Below are 21062 nucleotides of genomic sequence, written 5' to 3' on the forward strand. Positions count from 1 at the left end.
GATATATCCAATCAGTTGCTTTTATCTGATTGTGAAAGACGTCGACTTTCGACGAAATTATGTGCGATGCCTACGAAAAGCATAAATGCATAGCAAGCAACTGGGGATCTGACGCAAAAATATTAAGAAGTGCTTCATTGTAATTTAGAATACTCATGTTAAAATGATATGTTGCATATGATCCAGATGGGAGCTGCACGCAAACACGACGTGACGTATATTGTTACGATACATTTCATTCGTGATAAATGACCAAGGTTCGGGACTTATCAACCACTAAGATCAATATATATATATATCAGACTAAGAGAAGAACGAAGTCATCAAGGCTCAAGGTCTGTTAAAACTAATAACAACAACAAAAGCTCAAAGCGACTTGGAATATGCTTTGCCAAATAGGTTTTTATGAGAGCCAAAGGGGCCCGAGGTGAGAAATTTGAGAATTTATTAAACTAAATAAAATAAAATTAACAACATCCTCCAATTGGGAAGAAAACCTCTTTTTAAAACATCTTTGAGTTTGCGTACACAACAAAATTCTGTTGCATAGCCCTGTAACCGGGCCGATTAGCTAGTCTGAAAAAAAATTATCTGAAAATGTTACAAAACGTAATGCGTAAATTAGTGGAAGTATAGAGATTAAATATTTCCAAAATGGGTGGGGGCTCGCGTTGCCATGCGTATTCAAATCAAAGGTCGGTTTTTTCCTTCTCGCACGTAATCCTGTGTGTGTGTGTGTGCATGCTGAGCTCGTGCCAAAAGTTATCAGGAAATGTGACCGCGTACACGGCGATCGGTACCGTTAGGTGGAAATTTCCACTAAAACGAGTCTCCTCTTGTCGCCACCGAGTGTGCGAGCGAGAGGGAGCATCGGTTGACAATTCGCAGAAATTTCGATCACCAATGCAGCACACAAATGAAGAGCGCACGCTTCGTTCGTGTGTCTGGCCGGCTAGTTTTAAGCAGCGCACCTATTTCTGCACCTACGTGTCGTACTAACTAGCGAAATATGTTTCTGTTTTAAGATCTAACATGAAATGTACCACCAATCCTGCATTTTTGTACGCATATACTGTATCTATTCTGAATTCACATACGTATCCTTCGTTGCTTTCACTGATTGTACGGTGATAATAGCATACGCAAATGGATATGTCTGTAGTGGAATTGCAAAAATGTGTGGCGACTTCATATTGCTTCGTGCTTTGAAACGATTGTGTGCGATTGTGTAGCGAGAGTAGTGAGACAGAACCACATTTGCGCGAATAGTAGTAGTAGTGGTGGTAGTTAGCGAGAGAGATCCACTTTCGGCACTCTCGTTCGTATGCTGAAGGTAATTAGTAACCGAATGTCCCGAGCTCGGCACAGTCCTCGTCGAACAGCCAACTGGAACAGTTGGTCCGCGCGCGTCGTCAATCCGGATGTATTAGTGTGTGTAAGTGCGTGTAGTGTTAAAAGTAGTGTTGAACAGGGGCCAATTTCAAGATGGCGCCGGCTCATTTTGTCGTCCTTCGCGAACCAGCAACATCGAGCATGTCGAGCATGAACAAAGAGTGCGACGCTTAGTCGAGAGACAGAGAGGTAAGAAGCAGTGCGCGTACGGCTAATCCTGCGCAGGATTGGCATTAAAAAGTGCGGGTGGTAAAATGGCGGAAGAAACGCGCGTGTGTGTGTGAATGTGCGAAAAGCGCTTCGCGGGACGGTGCCTCGCCCAGTGCGTCGGGCGGAGGGGCAGCGAAATCTTCCACGGGGTTCGCCCCAAAAATAATTGTTTTTATAAACATAGCTGTTGCTGCTGCTGCTGCTGGTGAAATGTGCATGAGCGTGTGTGCGGAAAGGACGATGGACAATCCAAATCGCGACGATGTTTCGGTGCGTGGTGCGTCGTCCCATCCTGCGCAGGATTACCGCCAAAAAGGCGGCTTTTGCTGGTGAAATGCGTGCGTGAAACGATGCACGAACCGCGACGGCGCCCAGTGCGTGGGGCAGCGAAATCCTCCACGGGGTTCGCTAAAAAAAAACTCTTTTAAAAAACAAAGTTGTTGTTGTTGTTGTTGTTGCTGCTGCTGCTGCTGGTGAAATGTGCATGAGCGTGTGTGCGGAAAGGACGATGGACAATCCAAATCGCGACGATGTTTCGGTGCGTGGTGCGTCGTCCCATCCTGCGCAAGATTACCGCCAAAAAGGTGGCTTTTGCTGGTGAAATGCGTGCGTGAAACGATGCACGAACCGCGACGGCGCCCAGTGCGTGGGGCAGCGAAATCCTCCGCGGGGTTCGCTAAAAAAATACTCTTTTAAAAAACAAAGTTGTTGTTGTTGTTGTTGCTGCTGCTGCTGCTGGTGAAATGTGCATGAACGTGTGTGCGGAAAAGACGATGGACAATCAAAATCGCGACGGTGTTTCGGTGCGTGATGCGTCGACCCATCCTGCACAGGATTACCGCCAAAAAGGCGGCTTTTGCTGGTGAAATGCGTGCGTGAAACGATGCACGAACCGCGACGGCGCCCAGTGCGTGGGGCAGCGAAATCCTCCGCGGGGTTCGCTAAAAAAATACTCTTTTAAAAAACAAAGTTGTTGTTGTTGTTGTTGCTGCTGCTGCTGCTGGTGAAATGTGCATGAACGTGTGTGCGGAAAGGACGATGGACAATCCAAATGTGACGGTGTTTAGGTGCATGGTGCGTCGGCCCATCCTGCGCAAGATTACCGCCAAAAAGGCGGCTTTTGCTGGTGAAATGCGTGCGTGAAACGATGCACGAACCGCGACGGCGCCCAGTGCGTGGGGCAGCGAAATCCTCCGCGGGGTTCGCTAAAAAAATACTCTTTTAAAAAACAAAGTTGTTGTTGTTGTTGTTGTTGCTGCTGCTGCTGCTGGTGAAATGTGCATGAGCGTGTGTGCGGAAAGGACGATGGACAATCCAAATCGCGACGATGTTTCGGTGCGTGGTGCGTCGTCCCATCCTGCGCAAGATTACCGCCAAAAAGGTGGCTTTTGCTGGTGAAATGCGTGCGTGAAACGATGCACGAACCGCGACGGCGCCCAGTGCGTGGGGCAGCGAAATCCTCCGCGGGGTTCGCTAAAAAAATACTCTTTTAAAAAACAAAGTTGTTGTTGTTGTTGTTGCTGCTGCTGCAAAGATCAGAGAAGCAGGGGCGGTGTAGTGAAGTTGTTGTTGTTTCTGCTTATAGAGACTTTGCGACTTGCGGCGACATTCGTCTCTATGTAGTGAAGTGACTTGGTGTGTGGTGAAAATACTGTGCTGAGTGCACCGCAATTGCTTGAAAGGATTGCGTGAAGCCGTGCGCTGCGCACTACTGAAGGTAAGATTGTGTTCCATATTCATTTGCATGCATGGTTTGGGGTTTCGTTGCTAGGGTCGATGGTGTAGTGATCAGCGTTAAGCGTTCAGCCCGATGCATCGCAGTAGGCGTCGTGTTTATTTAGAAAATAAGAAATATCTGCCATTAGGGCTGCATACAGGTGGGCTAAAAATAGACTGAAATATTCGGTGCCCATTCGTGGGCTAGTTTGTTTCATTCGCATTGGGAAATTTCTTAACAATTGTTGAGCTTCAGACCCTCGACCAGGTACGGTACCTGCACAGGGCTCCTTTTGGGTGGAAAGTGGAAGTTATTTTTCCTTCGTAGGATCGGTCATTCCAGGTACGATAGCAGGTAGGCTGCTGGTGGGGCACTGCTTTTAGCTTTTCATCCATTGCTCGGTACCACCAGCACGGTCAGAGGAGTCTACCTCCGACCAAAGATTTTAAAACACGAAAAGTGATGACGTTTCTCAGGGGGTTTCCCGCATATTGCGATTGCTTGTGTTTTTTCACTGGATTTACCTTCGATTAGGTAATGCTGCGCCGGTTTGATTTCAGCTCAGAAGAGATGGTCGAACAAACATCTTTTATGTAAATCGATTTGTCGCCCTGAAAAGGACGGTTTTGTTTTGGGGGGGTTTGCAGAGAGATTGAGAGAAGCCTTAAGCCTTCTTCTCAGTCTTCTTTGGCAGCAGCACGGCCTGAATGTTGGGCAGCACACCACCTTGGGCAATGGTGACGCCGGACAACAGCTTGTTCAATTCCTCGTCGTTGCGGATGGCCAGCTGCAGATGACGCGGGATGATGCGAGTTTTCTTGTTGTCTCGGGCAGCGTTTCCTGCCAACTCCAACACTTCAGCGGCCAAGTATTCCATCACGGCGGCCAAATACACCGGTGCACCAGCACCGACGCGCTCGGCATAGTTGCCTTTGCGGAGCAGACGATGGATACGGCCAACCGGGAACTGCAGACCGGCACGGTTCGAGCGGGACTTTGCCTTTCCCTTCACTTTGCCTCCCTTGCCACGGCCAGACATTGTTGATAGCTTCGGTTTAGATGAGAGTGCGTTCGCAACGATGCTCACTGTTCGGAGAGTGCTTGTATTCTGAATGAAAATTTGAACAGGGTGCGATTAAATACCCCGAGTTATGCTGCCTGCACGCACTCAAGTCGAATACCCGAGAGTGATCCGAAAACCGGAATATAAACGAACCTGAGAGTCGTAGTTCTCTATCAGAAAGGTTTTGACTCTCCGTTAGTGAGCATCAGTGCGTGAATCGAAGCAAAATGGCCCCGAAAACCAGTGGAAAAGCCGCGAAGAAGTCTGGCAAAGCCCAGAAAAACATCTCCAAGTCGGACAAGAAGAAGAAAAGGAAGACCCGCAAGGAAAGCTACGCTATCTACATCTACAAGGTGTTGAAGCAAGTCCACCCGGACACCGGCATTTCGTCCAAGGCGATGAGCATCATGAACAGCTTCGTGAACGACATTTTCGAGCGCATCGCTGCCGAAGCATCCCGCTTGGCGCACTACAACAAGCGTTCGACGATCACGTCCCGCGAAATCCAAACGGCCGTCCGTCTGCTCCTGCCCGGTGAGCTGGCCAAGCACGCCGTGTCCGAAGGCACGAAGGCTGTCACCAAGTACACCAGCTCGAAGTAATTCGAAGCGTCGAAGCGCAGTTCGTTCGCATCTACCCAAACCGGTCCTTTTCAGGACCACAAAACGCATCCATACGAAAGATATATTTCTGCTTGACATTCCCTCTCACACGGTGGGCAAAAGATTAAAGTTTAAATAAAATAAAGCATAATTTTCGACGCGTTCATGTGAACCCGTGAGCGGAAAGCAAAGGGGCGCGGGTACAAAACACGAGTTGGCACGAGAAGAAGAATGTTCCGTGTCTCGCACAGTGTAACAGCATCGGAAGCACATCTTCTGACGATCGATCGCCAAACGGTCAATCGAAAACGCGTCTTTTGACTTTCTGGGCTGCCCCTTATTTCATTTTGCTTAACCGGCCGTCCAGGCCTGCCATTGCTGGCTTTCTTTGGCTTTATTTACCCGTCGGACAGAAAGTCGATCCTGTCGTGTGAAGATGGTGTGTTGCTCATCCCGTAAACAAACGTTTTTTCGACACACGCAGCTTTTGTTGTACCCGAATACGGTCACGGGCTCTCTGCACCGACCGGGCGACATAAACGCATACGAAATTGTTTCAATACCATCACCACTAACGAGCCACTACGGACGGAAGAAGGTACGGACAAATCGACACATATCTTTTTGGTTAACATTTGTGGTGGTCCTGAGAAGGACCGTTTGAGTGAAGCCCCTCGACGATCGATGGAAGAGGAGCCCCGGGGGGGATACGGGCGAAGATTTAGGCACGCTCTCCGCGGATGCGACGAGCCAGCTGAATGTCTTTCGGCATGATGGTGACGCGCTTCGCATGAATGGCGCACAAGTTGGTGTCCTCGAACAGGCCGACAAGGTACGCCTCGCTGGCCTCCTGCAGGGCCATCACGGCCGAGCTCTGGAAGCGCAGATCGGTCTTGAAGTCCTGGGCAATTTCACGCACCAGACGCTGGAAGGGCAGCTTGCGGATCAGCAGCTCGGTCGATTTCTGGTAGCGACGGATCTCACGCAGGGCTACGGTTCCCGGACGGTAACGATGCGGCTTCTTCACTCCTCCGGTGGCCGGGGCACTCTTGCGAGCAGCCTTGGTGGCCAGCTGCTTGCGCGGAGCCTTACCTCCGGTCGACTTACGGGCAGTTTGCTTCGTACGGGCCATTTCACTGGTTCGGCGGTTTTATTAGTGGAACGTAAAGACGTCTGTGTTGTGTCGACGATAGGTTCGGAATGTGGGTATGCGAGGCCAGATCGTCATTTTTATAACCTCGCTCCACGCACACACATACTCCGATTCGATCGTGTACCAGTGGTGTGAGAACGTGTGCGTGTGCTGCGGGTAAGTGTATAAAAGAGCGAAACATTGTGCGTAGCCTTATTGTTACTCGTGAACTCTTGCACAGTACGGTTGGTACACACGGTACGCATCGACATCGAAATGACTGGACGAGGAAAAGGAGGCAAAGGTCTGGGTAAAGGTGGAGCCAAGCGTCATCGCAAAGTGCTGCGCGACAACATCCAGGGCATCACCAAGCCGGCCATCCGCCGTCTGGCCCGCCGTGGAGGAGTGAAGCGTATCTCCGGTCTCATCTACGAAGAAACGCGTGGCGTGCTGAAAGTGTTCCTGGAGAATGTTATCCGCGATGCGGTCACCTATACCGAACACGCCAAGCGCAAAACCGTCACCGCGATGGACGTAGTGTACGCGCTGAAGCGCCAGGGTCGCACTCTGTACGGTTTCGGAGGTTAAACCCGCCAGCCGACGCACGTTCGACGCTCATCTCAACAAACGGTCCTTATCAGGACCACACATTCTTTGCATCAAAATATTCTTTCCTATGATTCCGATCGCTATGAAGTGTGTCGTTCAACGTAAGGTTGTGAGTCGAATCCTTAGCCTCATCTACCGTCTATGGGGTACAACTGTGTCCCGAGGTAAACGTATCACGCAGCCGAGCGTCTTCGAAGCCAAGAAGAAGAAGAAGAAGCGATGAGCATCGCGTCGATCCTGAGGACGGTTCAGCTACTGTGAGTGTGTCAATACTCCGTAGTATGATGGACGTGCTACGGTGTTCGGGAATGTGTGTGATGGCACAAGAATCCGAAATTCAACTGTATTATGTGGTCATTTTATTGCAAAGCTAAAACATTGACCGTTTTAAAACCAATTGTGAAGCATTTCACACAATTGCTAGTCTTTTTTAAAACAAACATTAAATATTTCACGCATTTGGGCAGCGAGCTTAATTTATTTCATCCGAAAAATAGAAGAATTATCTGAAAATTATCGCTATACAAATTTTAGTTGGAGGCGACTCATAACGTTTCCATGGTAACATTATTTCCAACACCCTTGGATCAAGTTTTTAAGTGGAGCGTTTTGATTTCCCAGCTCTTCTTTAAACTGCTATCTTTCAACGCCTTCTATGATTCCCTCGCCAACAATTTATTTTTCCATGCATACTATGATTTTACCAAATGGAAGTTTTTTACACGGATCGACGTCCACAGACGCGCAATTTGTGAATGTTTTTATGTGTTGTCCTTGGGTATTCGCGCGTTTTCTTGCATTTTCAGTCGGATCCTTTACAAGATTTTCAAAAAGATTTTAATTTTGGTCGGTGATACAGAACGGTGAACGGTTTCTTAAACGACCTATTCGAGCCGTACCCCCGTACGCAGCACTCACTTCTTCTAAGAGGTCTGAACCTGCCATTTCTGGTTTTCTGTATCTTTATTTACCCGAAGCTGGATAGTCAGTCCTGAGTACGGGTGATTGATCCGGATGGGATTTTTGTCAGGTCCGATCGTGTGAAGATCGCTAGGGTCGCTACCATCAAACCACCGGGCCGCTCCAACGCTTCCAAGTGCCAAGTGAGCGACTCACTATCCTGATGAATACAAATCAAGGAAGACCAGAAATGGTCGTTCAATCCACGAAAATAGCAGCATTATTTTCTAAAACAATACCATGCTTTACAGTAGCTTATAAATATTTTAAAGTTAAAGTTTACTGCTTGATTCGCTGCAATTTTTCATGTTTTATTTTTCACTAAAAGAAATGCGTGATTGTTTCAGGAGTAATTGCTGTTGTTGTGCTATGTTGTTTACTTCTCAGTTTAAATAGAGAAATTTTTATCAAACCAGGTAACCGAGAAGATTTTTAGTAGGGTCAATATTTTTTTCAAATCCTCTGTATTTCAATAACCCATGACACAAGCACAACATCAAGAGATATTGGCCAGCAAATTCTGGGCCTTTTAACTTTATTTACCCGCAACCTGGATAGTTGTTCCTGGGAACGAGGGATTGGTTGGGTTGTAATTTTGTACCGGTCCTATCTAAAGAAGACTGGCGCCGCTACATCTGATTAAATGGCACCTTATGAAATTTAAACATGTGTGTGTCTGTTACTGGAAATACATGACTCAAATATACTGTCTGTGAGGAAAAAGTTAGAAAAAAAAACATGGGAAATCTGTGGTACCTGAATGTGGATGGCTACTTAACCTTAGATATATCCAATCAGTTGCTTTTATCTGATTGTGAAAGACGTCGACTTTCGACGAAATTATGTGCGATGCCTACGAAAAGCATAAATGCATAGCAAGCAACTGGGGATCTGACGCAAAAATATTAAGAAGTGCTTCATTGTAATTTAGAATACTCATGTTAAAATGATATGTTGCATATGATCCAGATGGGAGCTGCACGCAAACACGACGTGACGTATATTGTTACGATACATTTCATTCGTGATAAATGACCAAGGTTCGGGACTTATCAACCACTAAGATCAATATATATATATATCAGACTAAGAGAAGAACGAAGTCATCAAGGCTCAAGGTCTGTTAAAACTAATAACAACAACAAAAGCTCAAAGCGACTTGGAATATGCTTTGCCAAATAGGTTTTTATGAGAGCCAAAGGGGCCCGAGGTGAGAAATTTGAGAATTTATTAAACTAAATAAAATAAAATTAACAACATCCTCCAATTGGGAAGAAAACCTCTTTTTAAAACATCTTTGAGTTTGCGTACACAACAAAATTCTGTTGCATAGCCCTGTAACCGGGCCGATTAGCTAGTCTGAAAAAAAATTATCTGAAAATGTTACAAAACGTAATGCGTAAATTAGTGGAAGTATAGAGATTAAATATTTCCAAAATGGGTGGGGGCTCGCGTTGCCATGCGTATTCAAATCAAAGGTCGGTTTTTTCCTTCTCGCACGTAATCCTGTGTGTGTGTGTGTGCATGCTGAGCTCGTGCCAAAAGTTATCAGGAAATGTGACCGCGTACACGGCGATCGGTACCGTTAGGTGGAAATTTCCACTAAAACGAGTCTCCTCTTGTCGCCACCGAGTGTGCGAGCGAGAGGGAGCATCGGTTGACAATTCGCAGAAATTTCGATCACCAATGCAGCACACAAATGAAGAGCGCACGCTTCGTTCGTGTGTCTGGCCGGCTAGTTTTAAGCAGCGCACCTATTTCTGCACCTACGTGTCGTACTAACTAGCGAAATATGTTTCTGTTTTAAGATCTAACATGAAATGTACCACCAATCCTGCATTTTTGTACGCATATACTGTATCTATTCTGAATTCACATACGTATCCTTCGTTGCTTTCACTGATTGTACGGTGATAATAGCATACGCAAATGGATATGTCTGTAGTGGAATTGCAAAAATGTGTGGCGACTTCATATTGCTTCGTGCTTTGAAACGATTGTGTGCGATTGTGTAGCGAGAGTAGTGAGACAGAACCACATTTGCGCGAATAGTAGTAGTAGTGGTGGTAGTTAGCGAGAGAGATCCACTTTCGGCACTCTCGTTCGTATGCTGAAGGTAATTAGTAACCGAATGTCCCGAGCTCGGCACAGTCCTCGTCGAACAGCCAACTGGAACAGTTGGTCCGCGCGCGTCGTCAATCCGGATGTATTAGTGTGTGTAAGTGCGTGTAGTGTTAAAAGTAGTGTTGAACAGGGGCCAATTTCAAGATGGCGCCGGCTCATTTTGTCGTCCTTCGCGAACCAGCAACATCGAGCATGTCGAGCATGAACAAAGAGTGCGACGCTTAGTCGAGAGACAGAGAGGTAAGAAGCAGTGCGCGTACGGCTAATCCTGCGCAGGATTGGCATTAAAAAGTGCGGGTGGTAAAATGGCGGAAGAAACGCGCGTGTGTGTGTGAATGTGCGAAAAGCGCTTCGCGGGACGGTGCCTCGCCCAGTGCGTCGGGCGGAGGGGCAGCGAAATCTTCCACGGGGTTCGCCCCAAAAATAATTGTTTTTATAAACATAGCTGTTGCTGCTGCTGCTGCTGGTGAAATGTGCATGAGCGTGTGTGCGGAAAGGACGATGGACAATCCAAATCGCGACGATGTTTCGGTGCGTGGTGCGTCGTCCCATCCTGCGCAGGATTACCGCCAAAAAGGCGGCTTTTGCTGGTGAAATGCGTGCGTGAAACGATGCACGAACCGCGACGGCGCCCAGTGCGTGGGGCAGCGAAATCCTCCACGGGGTTCGCTAAAAAAAAACTCTTTTAAAAAACAAAGTTGTTGTTGTTGTTGTTGTTGCTGCTGCTGCTGCTGGTGAAATGTGCATGAGCGTGTGTGCGGAAAGGACGATGGACAATCCAAATCGCGACGATGTTTCGGTGCGTGGTGCGTCGTCCCATCCTGCGCAAGATTACCGCCAAAAAGGTGGCTTTTGCTGGTGAAATGCGTGCGTGAAACGATGCACGAACCGCGACGGCGCCCAGTGCGTGGGGCAGCGAAATCCTCCGCGGGGTTCGCTAAAAAAAAACTCTTTTAAAAAACAAAGTTGTTGTTGTTGTTGTTGTTGCTGCTGCTGCTGCTGGTGAAATGTGCATGAGCGTGTGTGCGGAAAGGACGATGGACAATCCAAATCGCGACGATGTTTCGGTGCATGGTGCGTCGGCCCATCCTGCGCAAGATTACCGCCAAAAAGGCGGCTTTTGCTGGTGAAATGCGTGCGTGAAACGATGCACGAACCGCGACGGCGCCCAGTGCGTGGGGCAGCGAAATCCTCCGCGGGGTTCGCTAAAAAAATACTCTTTTAAAAAACAAAGTTGTTGTTGTTGTTGTTGCTGCTGCTGCTGCTGGTGAAATGTGCATGAACGTGTGTGCGGAAAGGACGATGGACAATCCAAATGTGACGGTGTTTAGGTGCATGGTGCGTCGGCCCATCCTGCGCAAGATTACCGCCAAAAAGGCGGCTTTTGCTGGTGAAATGCGTGCGTGAAACGATGCACGAACCGCGACGGCGCCCAGTGCGTGGGGCAGCGAAATCCTCCGCGGGGTTCGCTAAAAAAATACTCTTTTAAAAAACAAAGTTGTTGTTGTTGTTGTTGTTGCTGCTGCTGCTGCTGGTGAAATGTGCATGAGCGTGTGTGCGGAAAGGACGATGGACAATCCAAATCGCGACGATGTTTCGGTGCATGGTGCGTCGGCCCATCCTGCGCAAGATTACCGCCAAAAAGGCGGCTTTTGCTGGTGAAATGCGTGCGTGAAACGATGCACGAACCGCGACGGCGCCCAGTGCGTGGGGCAGCGAAATCCTCCGCGGGGTTCGCTAAAAAAATACTCTTTTAAAAAACAAAGTTGTTGTTGTTGTTGTTGCTGCTGCTGCTGCTGGTGAAATGTGCATGAACGTGTGTGCGGAAAAGACGATGGACAATCAAAATCGCGACGGTGTTTCGGTGCGTGATGCGTCGACCCATCCTGCACAGGATTACCGCCAAAAAGGCGGCTTTTGCTGGTGAAATGCGTGCGTGAAACGATGCACGAACCGCGACGGCGCCCAGTGCGTGGGGCAGCGAAATCCTCCGCGGGGTTCGCTAAAAAAATACTCTTTTAAAAAACAAAGTTGTTGTTGTTGTTGTTGCTGCTGCTGCTGCTGGTGAAATGTGCATGAACGTGTGTGCGGAAAGGACGATGGACAATCCAAATGTGACGGTGTTTAGGTGCATGGTGCGTCGGCCCATCCTGCGCAAGATTACCGCCAAAAAGGCGGCTTTTGCTGGTGAAATGCGTGCGTGAAACGATGCACGAACCGCGACGGCGCCCAGTGCGTGGGGCAGCGAAATCCTCCGCGGGGTTCGCTAAAAAAATACTCTTTTAAAAAACAAAGTTGTTGTTGTTGTTGTTGTTGCTGCTGCTGCTGCTGGTGAAATGTGCATGAGCGTGTGTGCGGAAAGGACGATGGACAATCCAAATCGCGACGATGTTTCGGTGCGTGGTGCGTCGTCCCATCCTGCGCAAGATTACCGCCAAAAAGGTGGCTTTTGCTGGTGAAATGCGTGCGTGAAACGATGCACGAACCGCGACGGCGCCCAGTGCGTGGGGCAGCGAAATCCTCCGCGGGGTTCGCTAAAAAAATACTCTTTTAAAAAACAAAGTTGTTGTTGTTGTTGTTGCTGCTGCTGCAAAGATCAGAGAAGCAGGGGCGGTGTAGTGAAGTTGTTGTTGTTTCTGCTTATAGAGACTTTGCGACTTGCGGCGACATTCGTCTCTATGTAGTGAAGTGACTTGGTGTGTGGTGAAAATACTGTGCTGAGTGCACCGCAATTGCTTGAAAGGATTGCGTGAAGCCGTGCGCTGCGCACTACTGAAGGTAAGATTGTGTTCCATATTCATTTGCATGCATGGTTTGGGGTTTCGTTGCTAGGGTCGATGGTGTAGTGATCAGCGTTAAGCGTTCAGCCCGATGCATCGCAGTAGGCGTCGTGTTTATTTAGAAAATAAGAAATATCTGCCATTAGGGCTGCATACAGGTGGGCTAAAAATAGACTGAAATATTCGGTGCCCATTCGTGGGCTAGTTTGTTTCATTCGCATTGGGAAATTTCTTAACAATTGTTGAGCTTCAGACCCTCGACCAGGTACGGTACCTGCACAGGGCTCCTTTTGGGTGGAAAGTGGAAGTTATTTTTCCTTCGTAGGATCGGTCATTCCAGGTACGATAGCAGGTAGGCTGCTGGTGGGGCACTGCTTTTAGCTTTTCATCCATTGCTCGGTACCACCAGCACGGTCAGAGGAGTCTACCTCCGACCAAAGATTTTAAAACACGAAAAGTGATGACGTTTCTCAGGGGGTTTCCCGCATATTGCGATTGCTTGTGTTTTTTCACTGGATTTACCTTCGATTAGGTAATGCTGCGCCGGTTTGATATCAGCTCAGAAGAGATGGTCGAACAAACATCTTTTATGTAAATCGATTTGTCGCCCTGAAAAGGACGGTTTGTTTTGGGGGGGTTTGCAGAGAGATTGGGAGAAGCCTTAAGCCTTCTTCTCAGTCTTCTTTGGCAGCAGCACGGCCTGAATGTTGGGCAGCACACCACCTTGGGCAATGGTGACGCCGGACAACAGCTTGTTCAATTCCTCGTCGTTGCGGATGGCCAGCTGCAGATGACGCGGGATGATGCGAGTTTTCTTGTTGTCTCGGGCAGCGTTTCCTGCCAACTCCAACACTTCAGCGGCCAAGTATTCCATCACGGCGGCCAAATACACCGGTGCACCAGCACCGACGCGCTCGGCATAGTTGCCTTTGCGGAGCAGACGATGGATACGGCCAACCGGGAACTGCAGACCGGCACGGTTCGAGCGGGACTTTGCCTTTCCCTTCACTTTGCCTCCCTTGCCACGGCCAGACATTGTTGATAGCTTCGGTTTAGATGAGAGTGCGTTCGCAACGATGCTCACTGTTCGGAGAGTGCTTGTATTCTGAATGAAAATTTGAACAGGGTGCGATTAAATACCCCGAGTTATGCTGCCTGCACGCACTCAAGTCGAATACCCGAGAGTGATCCGAAAACCGGAATATAAACGAACCTGAGAGTCGTAGTTCTCTATCAGAAAGGTTTTCACTCGCTAGTGAACAGTCGACCTGGTCGGACGTGTTTTACTCGTGCTCCTACCCTGCTGTTTTTAGTGAGATTTTCGCCGTGCTGCTAAGTGCCTCTTCGTTTTTACTGTGTTTCGTGTGCCTGTGAAGTGTTCCTACCCATCTTACTGCTGTGACGATCTCTCCTAGTGATCTTGTACCCCGGGGTACAGTGAAGGTAGTTTCAGTGGTGTGGTGTGTTGTGGTGTTCTTCGCAGTGCATAGTGAATATAGTTAAGAGTGAAGGACAATTTAAAAATCTTTTTTCTGGGCCCGGCATAGGTATGTCAGGCCCACCTTCCCTCGAGAGGGATTTTCCCCCTCTCGGAGGTCCCTCTCGAAATGAGAGGTCCATGCCGGAGTGGATGGACAAAAAAAATGAAAACGGAGACATGAAGTTCCTTGTGCTCCAGACCCCCGACAACACTCCTCTCCCCAAAAACCCTTTCGTAATTGGAAAATCCATTTCCTCCCTTGCTGGTGAGCTTACCGAACCAGGCAAGTTTATTGACAGTGGAAAGAAGCTTTTGCTTAAGACCCGTAATGCCCGCCAATTTCAAACCCTGCAGTCCCTTACCAAACTAATCGACGGTACCAACGTTACTGTGACCCCCCATATGACCCTCAATAGTGTTCAGTGTGTTATCTACTCCCCGGACCTTAAAGACATTAGTGACGAAATCATCCTTAACGAACTAAAAGATCAACGTGTTGTGTCAGTGCGCCGTTTCACCCGCAAAGTAAATAATGAAATTGTTCCCACCAACATCTTCCTGCTCCGCATCAACGCTACCTCCATCCCTAAAACCATCCGCCTCGGTGCTCTTCAAGTGTCGACCCGTCCGTACTACCCCAAACCAATGATGTGCTACAACTGCGCCCATTATGGTCACACCAAACTGGGCTGCAAAGCTACCCAAAACTGTGCCAACTGCGGTACACCAGCCCACGGAGATTGCATCGCTGATCCTGTGTGTGTGAACTGCAAAGGTAACCACAACGCCTTCTCCCGTACCTGTCCACACTACAAACTAGAGGAAGCCATCATCAAGTATAAGGTAGACAACAATTGCTCCTATGGTGAAGCTCGTAAATCCGTTTCCTCCCCAGTAGCTCCTTCCCACGTACAACATAGATTAACTTTCGCGCAACAAACCACACAAGACGACAAAGACAAAGAAATCACTAAACTACAACACGCTATTAAACAACAAGAAGCCACTATTTCACAACTAAACGAAACCATGGCCAACATGAACAAACAATTAGTTGCACAACAAAAACTTATCCAATCCCTCATTAAATCTAACAACAAAAAACACACAGACAGTTCACTTGATTCAGACACAGACTCGAATACACTAACCGATTCAGATGAATCAATCACCTCCTCCGCCTCCTCCCTCTCCCGCAAACGCGCCCGCAAAAAGGGCACCCCCTCCTCGGAAGAGGAAACCCCCCAACCAACTACCCCTTCTCCCCCATCCTCCTCAAACCCCACTCCTTCCATCCCCAACCAAAATCCCCCTTCAACCCGCAGTAAGAAAAAGAAAAAAGCCAGCTAACACACACACACACACCCACACTAAATCACACTTCACACCCGCTTCCATTTAATTCCCCACTACCATCCATATCTTCCCTATGAACCTTTTCAATTCTCAGACAATAGTTAATAACCATAATGAAATATTTGCACTTTCTTGGAATATTAGAAGCATGAGAACTAACATAGAAGAACTTAGATTACTATTAACCCGCCATAACCCGAGTATCATAACTCTACAGGAAACCATTTCAATACCCTCTCTCAATAGCACTCCATTTAACAAATACAATTGGTTTTTTAACCCCTGTCCATCCAATCCTCACCATAGCGTGTGCATTGGCACTCTAAAAAACATACCCACAAAAAGAATTAGCCTCACAACCACACTACCCGCAATAGCCGTTACAATAGAATCTCCTCTTCCAGCCACCGTTCTCTGTCTCTACCTGCCCCCATCTCTCACAATCCCGATCATCAATAGCGAACTTACCCAACTAATCCACCAAATACCCAATCCTCTCATTATCCTTGGTGACCTAAACGCACAACATTGTTCCTGGGGCTGCTCTATTACGAACAGTCGTGGGAACAACGTAAACAATATTTTTGAATCTTTCGATCTTCAAGTCCTATTCAACCAAACTCCCACCCGCATATCTCCCACAAATGGTACAGGATCAATCATTGATCACTGTACCATCTCATCCTCCATTGCCTCCCAATTCCAAATTCAAATCTGTAACGATACCCACAATAGCGACCACTTCCCCATGTTCATCTGCAGTAGTTTTCCCTCTCATCGACCACTTCAACGTCCCAGGTGGAAATACGAAGAGGCCGATTGGGAAAAATTCCAAACCGAAATCCTTTTCAACCTCCCCTTAGAAGAACTTCCCACCATCCCACGATTCCTTCAGGCCATTGAAAACGCAGCTTCTCTTAGTATCCCCCGTACCAAAGGCACTCCTTCAAAAAGAAATGTCCCCTGGTGGAACGAGAAAGTCGCCCAGGCCATTAAAGCCAGGCGTACTGCCTTGCGGAAATTCCGTCGAGCCAGCAACATCCCCGATAACTTTTTTACCCCCCTGTTAGCCGAACAATACCGTGAAGCTAACCGTCTTGCAAAGGAAGCTGTACGGCTCTCCAAAGAGGACAGTTGGAATAGATTCGTTAGCGATATCAATCCAAACTCTACCTCCAAAGAGATTTGGAGGAGAGTTAGTGTCCTCTCAGGTAGAAAACCCCAAGCTTCTCCGATTACCCTCAAATCCTCCGGTACAATTGTCCCTGTCTCTGAAATACCTGAAACCTTCGCCAAACACTTTGCCAACACCTCTGCAACAGAAAACTTCCCTCCCAATTTTCAAAAACACAAAGCAAACTCTGAATCCATTCCCATCCCTAAAACTAACGCTACCCACCATAGATACAATAGATTATTCTCAATAGAAGAACTAAACTGGGCTCTTAGAAAATGTAAAGGGTCCTCCTCTGGCCCTGACAATATTGGTTATCCTCTTCTTAAAAACCTACCTCCGCAAGCCAAACAAAAACTCCTCAATATTTATAACAACATCTGGTCCACCGGTAATATTCCTAAGGAATGGAAAACCAGCCTTACTATTCCCATCCCAAAGCCTAACAAACCTAACACTGATGTAGATAATTACCGCCCCATTTCTCTTCTCAACTGCATCATGAAAGTCCTAGAACGCATGGTAAACCGTAGATTAACCCAAGAAATAGAAGATAGAAACCTCCTTAGTTCCAACCAACACGGCTTTCGGTGCGGCATGGGTACGGAAACGTACTTTGCCAAACTGGATGACGTGTTAGAAACAGCTTACACTCACGACCACCACATAGACCTTGCTATAATAGACCTCTCCAAAGCATTTGACCGAACCTGGCGCCACTCCATACTAGAACAACTCTCCAGATGGGACCTCGGTGGACGTCTCACAAACTTCATCGAGAGCTTCCTAACTGACCGCACCTTCCGAGTCCTCGTTGGTACCAACCTCTCCAACCACTACACACTTGAAAATGGTGTCCCTCAAGGCGCCATTCTCTCACCCACTCTTTTCCTTATCAGCATCGAATCCTTGTTTTGCTCCATTCCTACACAAATTAAATCCTTCGTTTACGCAGACGATATCATCTTAGCCTCTTCATCCAGGTCTTGTGCAGAATCTCGTAAACTCCTGCAAGCAGGAGTCGACAAGGTTAGGCAATGGGCTAGGTGGACAGGTTACGAAATATCTCACACCAAATCCAAAATCCTACACATTTGCAATCACTTTTTCTCACACTACAAAAAAGACATTACATTCAATAATACACCCATACCGAACACACGACACGCAGACATTCTGGGAGTTACATTCGACACAAGACTTTCCTTCCGCCCCCATTCCACTCGTATCAGGAAAGAAGCCAAAAGCCGGTTAAACCTCTTCAAAATGCTCGGGACTGGAAAGCACCGAGCATCCCGCACCACACTCATCAGGATCATCAATAGCTGGTTACTCCCTAAACTCCTCTACGGCATCGAGATCGTCTCCCGAAAGAGAGAAACGTTCGAGAAGACAATAGCACCGCTCTACCACACCGCAATAAAATCATCCACCGGAGCATTCATCACCAGTCCCACCGATTCAATCCTCTGCGAAAGCGGCCTCCTTCCCCTACACCACATCATCACCGACAAAATAGTAGCAGCAGCAACTAGACTACAGGAAAAAGGAATCCAAGTCACCTCTCTCACCAATAGAGCCAACACTGCATTTCAAACCCTCACCAGCCGACAATTACCTCAAGTCCTTCGACTCACCAGGCGCGGTCAGCGCCCCTGGTATCAGCAAACACCAACAATAGACTGGGACCTAAAACACCAACTAAAAGCAGGAAAATGTAGTCACATAGCCAAACAAACATTTACACGTCACATCCGGAACAAATACAAACACCACCACCACATCTTCACCGACGGCTCTGTTTTAAACGAAGCCGCCGGATGCGGAATACACTCCATCTTCGACAATAGTGCCATTAAATTACCTAACGATACTTCTATTTTCTCCGCAGAAGCAATAGCCATGCTTATCGCCGCTGACGAAAGTCTTCGCAGTGATAAGCCCAACGTGATCTTCACCGACAGCGCCAGCGTACTAGCAGCCCTAGAACACGGCGTTGTTCGAGACCCACACATCCAACTCCTTGACAACTCCCCACAACACCGGAAATAGCCTTCTGCTGGATCCCTGGTCACTCGGGAATCCGCGGAAATGAAAAAGCCGATCGACTAGCCAACCTAGGAAGAACCCGACCCTCCGAACCCGACAACCCCATAGCACGCCGAGACCTCATCAAATGGACCAAAAACACAATAGCGCAGAAGTGGAACTCCACCTGGATTACCACCAACACCTCTAAACTCCGCCTCATCAAACACAACACAGCAACATGGAATGATCCTGAATCCAGCCGAAACCAAAGAATCCTCTCCCGACTTCGCATTGGCCATACCCGACTCACCCACTCCTACATCTGCGACAGATCCACACCTCCGCTCTGCAGCTTCTGTGGTGTCGACATCACAGTACTGCACATCCTAACCGATTGCCACGGCTTCTCCAACCACCGACTTTCCTGCCAACTCGACACTCACATCTCAGACATCCTTTCACCGAACCCCGATAATCAGCGCAAACTCATCAAATTTCTCCGCAAAAGTAACCTGTACAACGAAATATAATCATCCATAGCCATCCAGACCATCATCACCCACAGTAAAGAGGCGAATGTAGCTGCCCAGCTCAAAGTCTCTATAAAAACAATAAACAACAACAACATCAGAAAGGTTTTGACTCTCCGTTAGTGAGCATCAGTGCGTGAATCGAAGCAAAATGGCCCCGAAAACCAGTGGAAAAGCCGCGAAGAAGTCTGGCAAAGCCCAGAAAAACATCTCCAAGTCGGACAAGAAGAAGAAAAGGAAGACCCGCAAGGAAAGCTACGCTATCTACATCTACAAGGTGTTGAAGCAAGTCCACCCGGACACCGGCATTTCGTCCAAGGCGATGAGCATCATGAACAGCTTCGTGAACGACATTTTCGAGCGCATCGCTGCCGAAGCATCCCGCTTGGCGCACTACAACAAGCGTTCGACGATCACGTCCCGCGAAATCCAAACGGCCGTCCGTCTGCTCCTGCCCGGTGAGCTGGCCAAGCACGCCGTGTCCGAAGGCACGAAGGCTGTCACCAAGTACACCAGCTCGAAGTAATTCGAAGCGTCGAAGCGCAGTTCGTTCGCATCTACCCAAACCGGTCCTTTTCAGGACCACAAAACGCATCCATACGAAAGATATATTTCTGCTTGACATTCCCTCTCACACGGTGGGCAAAAGATTAAAGTTTAAATAAAATAAAGCATAATTTTCGACGCGTTCATGTGAACCCGTGAGCGGAAAGCAAAGGGGCGCGGGTACAAAACACGAGTTGGCACGAGAAGAAGAATGTTCCGTGTCTCGCACAGTGTAACAGCATCGGAAGCACATCTTCTGACGATCGATCGCCAAACGGTCAATCGAAAACGCGTCTTTTGACTTTCTGGGCTGCCCCTTATTTCATTTTGCTTAACCGGCCGTCCAGGCCTGCCATTGCTGGCTTTCTTTGGCTTTATTTACCCGTCGGACAGAAAGTCGATCCTGTCGTGTGAAGATGGTGTGTTGCTCATCGCGTAAACAAACGTTTTTTCGACACACGCAGCTTTTGTTGTACCCGGATACGGTCACGGGCTCTCTGCACCGACCGGGCGACATAAACGCATACAAAATTGTTTCAATACCATCACCACTAACGAGCCACTACGGACGGAAGAAGGTACGGACAAATCGACACATATCTTTTTGGTTAACATTTGTGGTGGTCCTGAGAAGGACCGTTTGAGTGAAGCCCCTCGACGATCGATGGAAGAGGAGCCCCGGGGGGGATACGGGCGAAGATTTAGGCACGCTCTCCGCGGATGCGACGAGCCAGCTGAATGTCTTTCGGCATGATGGTGACGCGCTTCGCATGAATGGCGCACAAGTTGGTGTCCTCGAACAGGCCGACAAGGTACGCCTCGCTGGCCTCCTGCAGGGCCATCACGGCCGAGCTCTGGAAGCGCAGATCGGTCTTGAAGTCCTGGGCAATTTCACGCACCAGACGCTGGAAGGGCAGCTTGCGGATCAGCAGCTCGGTCGATTTCTGGTAGCGACGGATCTCACGCAGGGCTACGGTTCCCGGACGGTAACGATGCGGCTTCTTCACTCCTCCGGTGGCCGGGGCACTCTTGCGAGCAGCCTTGGTGGCCAGCTGCTTGCGCGGAGCCTTACCTCCGGTCGACTTACGGGCAGTTTGCTTCGTACGGGCCATTTCACTGGTTCGGCGGTTTTATTAGTGGAACGTAAAGACGTCTGTGTTGTGTCGACGATAGGTTCGGAATGTGGGTATGCGAGGCCAGATCGTCATTTTTATAACCTCGCTCCACGCACACACATACTCCGATTCGATCGTGTACCAGTGGTGTGAGAACGTGTGCGTGTGCTGCGGGTAAGTGTATAAAAGAGCGAAACATTGTGCGTAGCCTTATTGTTACTCGTGAACTCTTGCACAGTAC

General features: G+C 48.3%; 1 protein-coding gene across 1 annotated transcript; it reads right to left on the reverse strand.

Moving 5' to 3' along the window:
* Positions 1-5705: 5705 nt before the first annotated feature.
* On the reverse strand, positions 5706-20818 carry LOC128297183 (histone H3-like). Its single transcript, XM_053032785.1, has 2 exons — positions 20420-20818; positions 5706-6116 (listed from the first exon to the last, which is right to left on the reverse strand). Exons 1-2 carry the CDS (start codon positions 20816-20818, stop codon positions 5706-5708), a joined length of 810 nt encoding a protein of 269 aa, XP_052888745.1.
* Between the last annotated feature and the right edge of the window lie 244 nt (positions 20819-21062).

This window comes from Anopheles moucheti, chromosome 2 (genome assembly GCF_943734755.1).
Source record: "Anopheles moucheti chromosome 2, idAnoMoucSN_F20_07, whole genome shotgun sequence".
Classification (NCBI taxonomy): domain Eukaryota; kingdom Metazoa; phylum Arthropoda; class Insecta; order Diptera; family Culicidae; genus Anopheles; species Anopheles moucheti.

What these genes read in the sequence shown, in the direction of transcription:
- LOC128297183 (XM_053032785.1), bottom strand. Translation starts at nt 20,818, where the DNA reads ATGGCCCGTACGAAGCAAACTGCCCGTAAGTCGACCGGAGGTAAGGCT. An exon ending in TGGCTCGTCGCATCCGCGGA is followed by an intron (nt 6,117 to 20,419) that starts GAGCGTGCCTAA and finishes CGAACCAGTGAA; the next exon opens with ATGGCCCGTACGAAGCAAAC.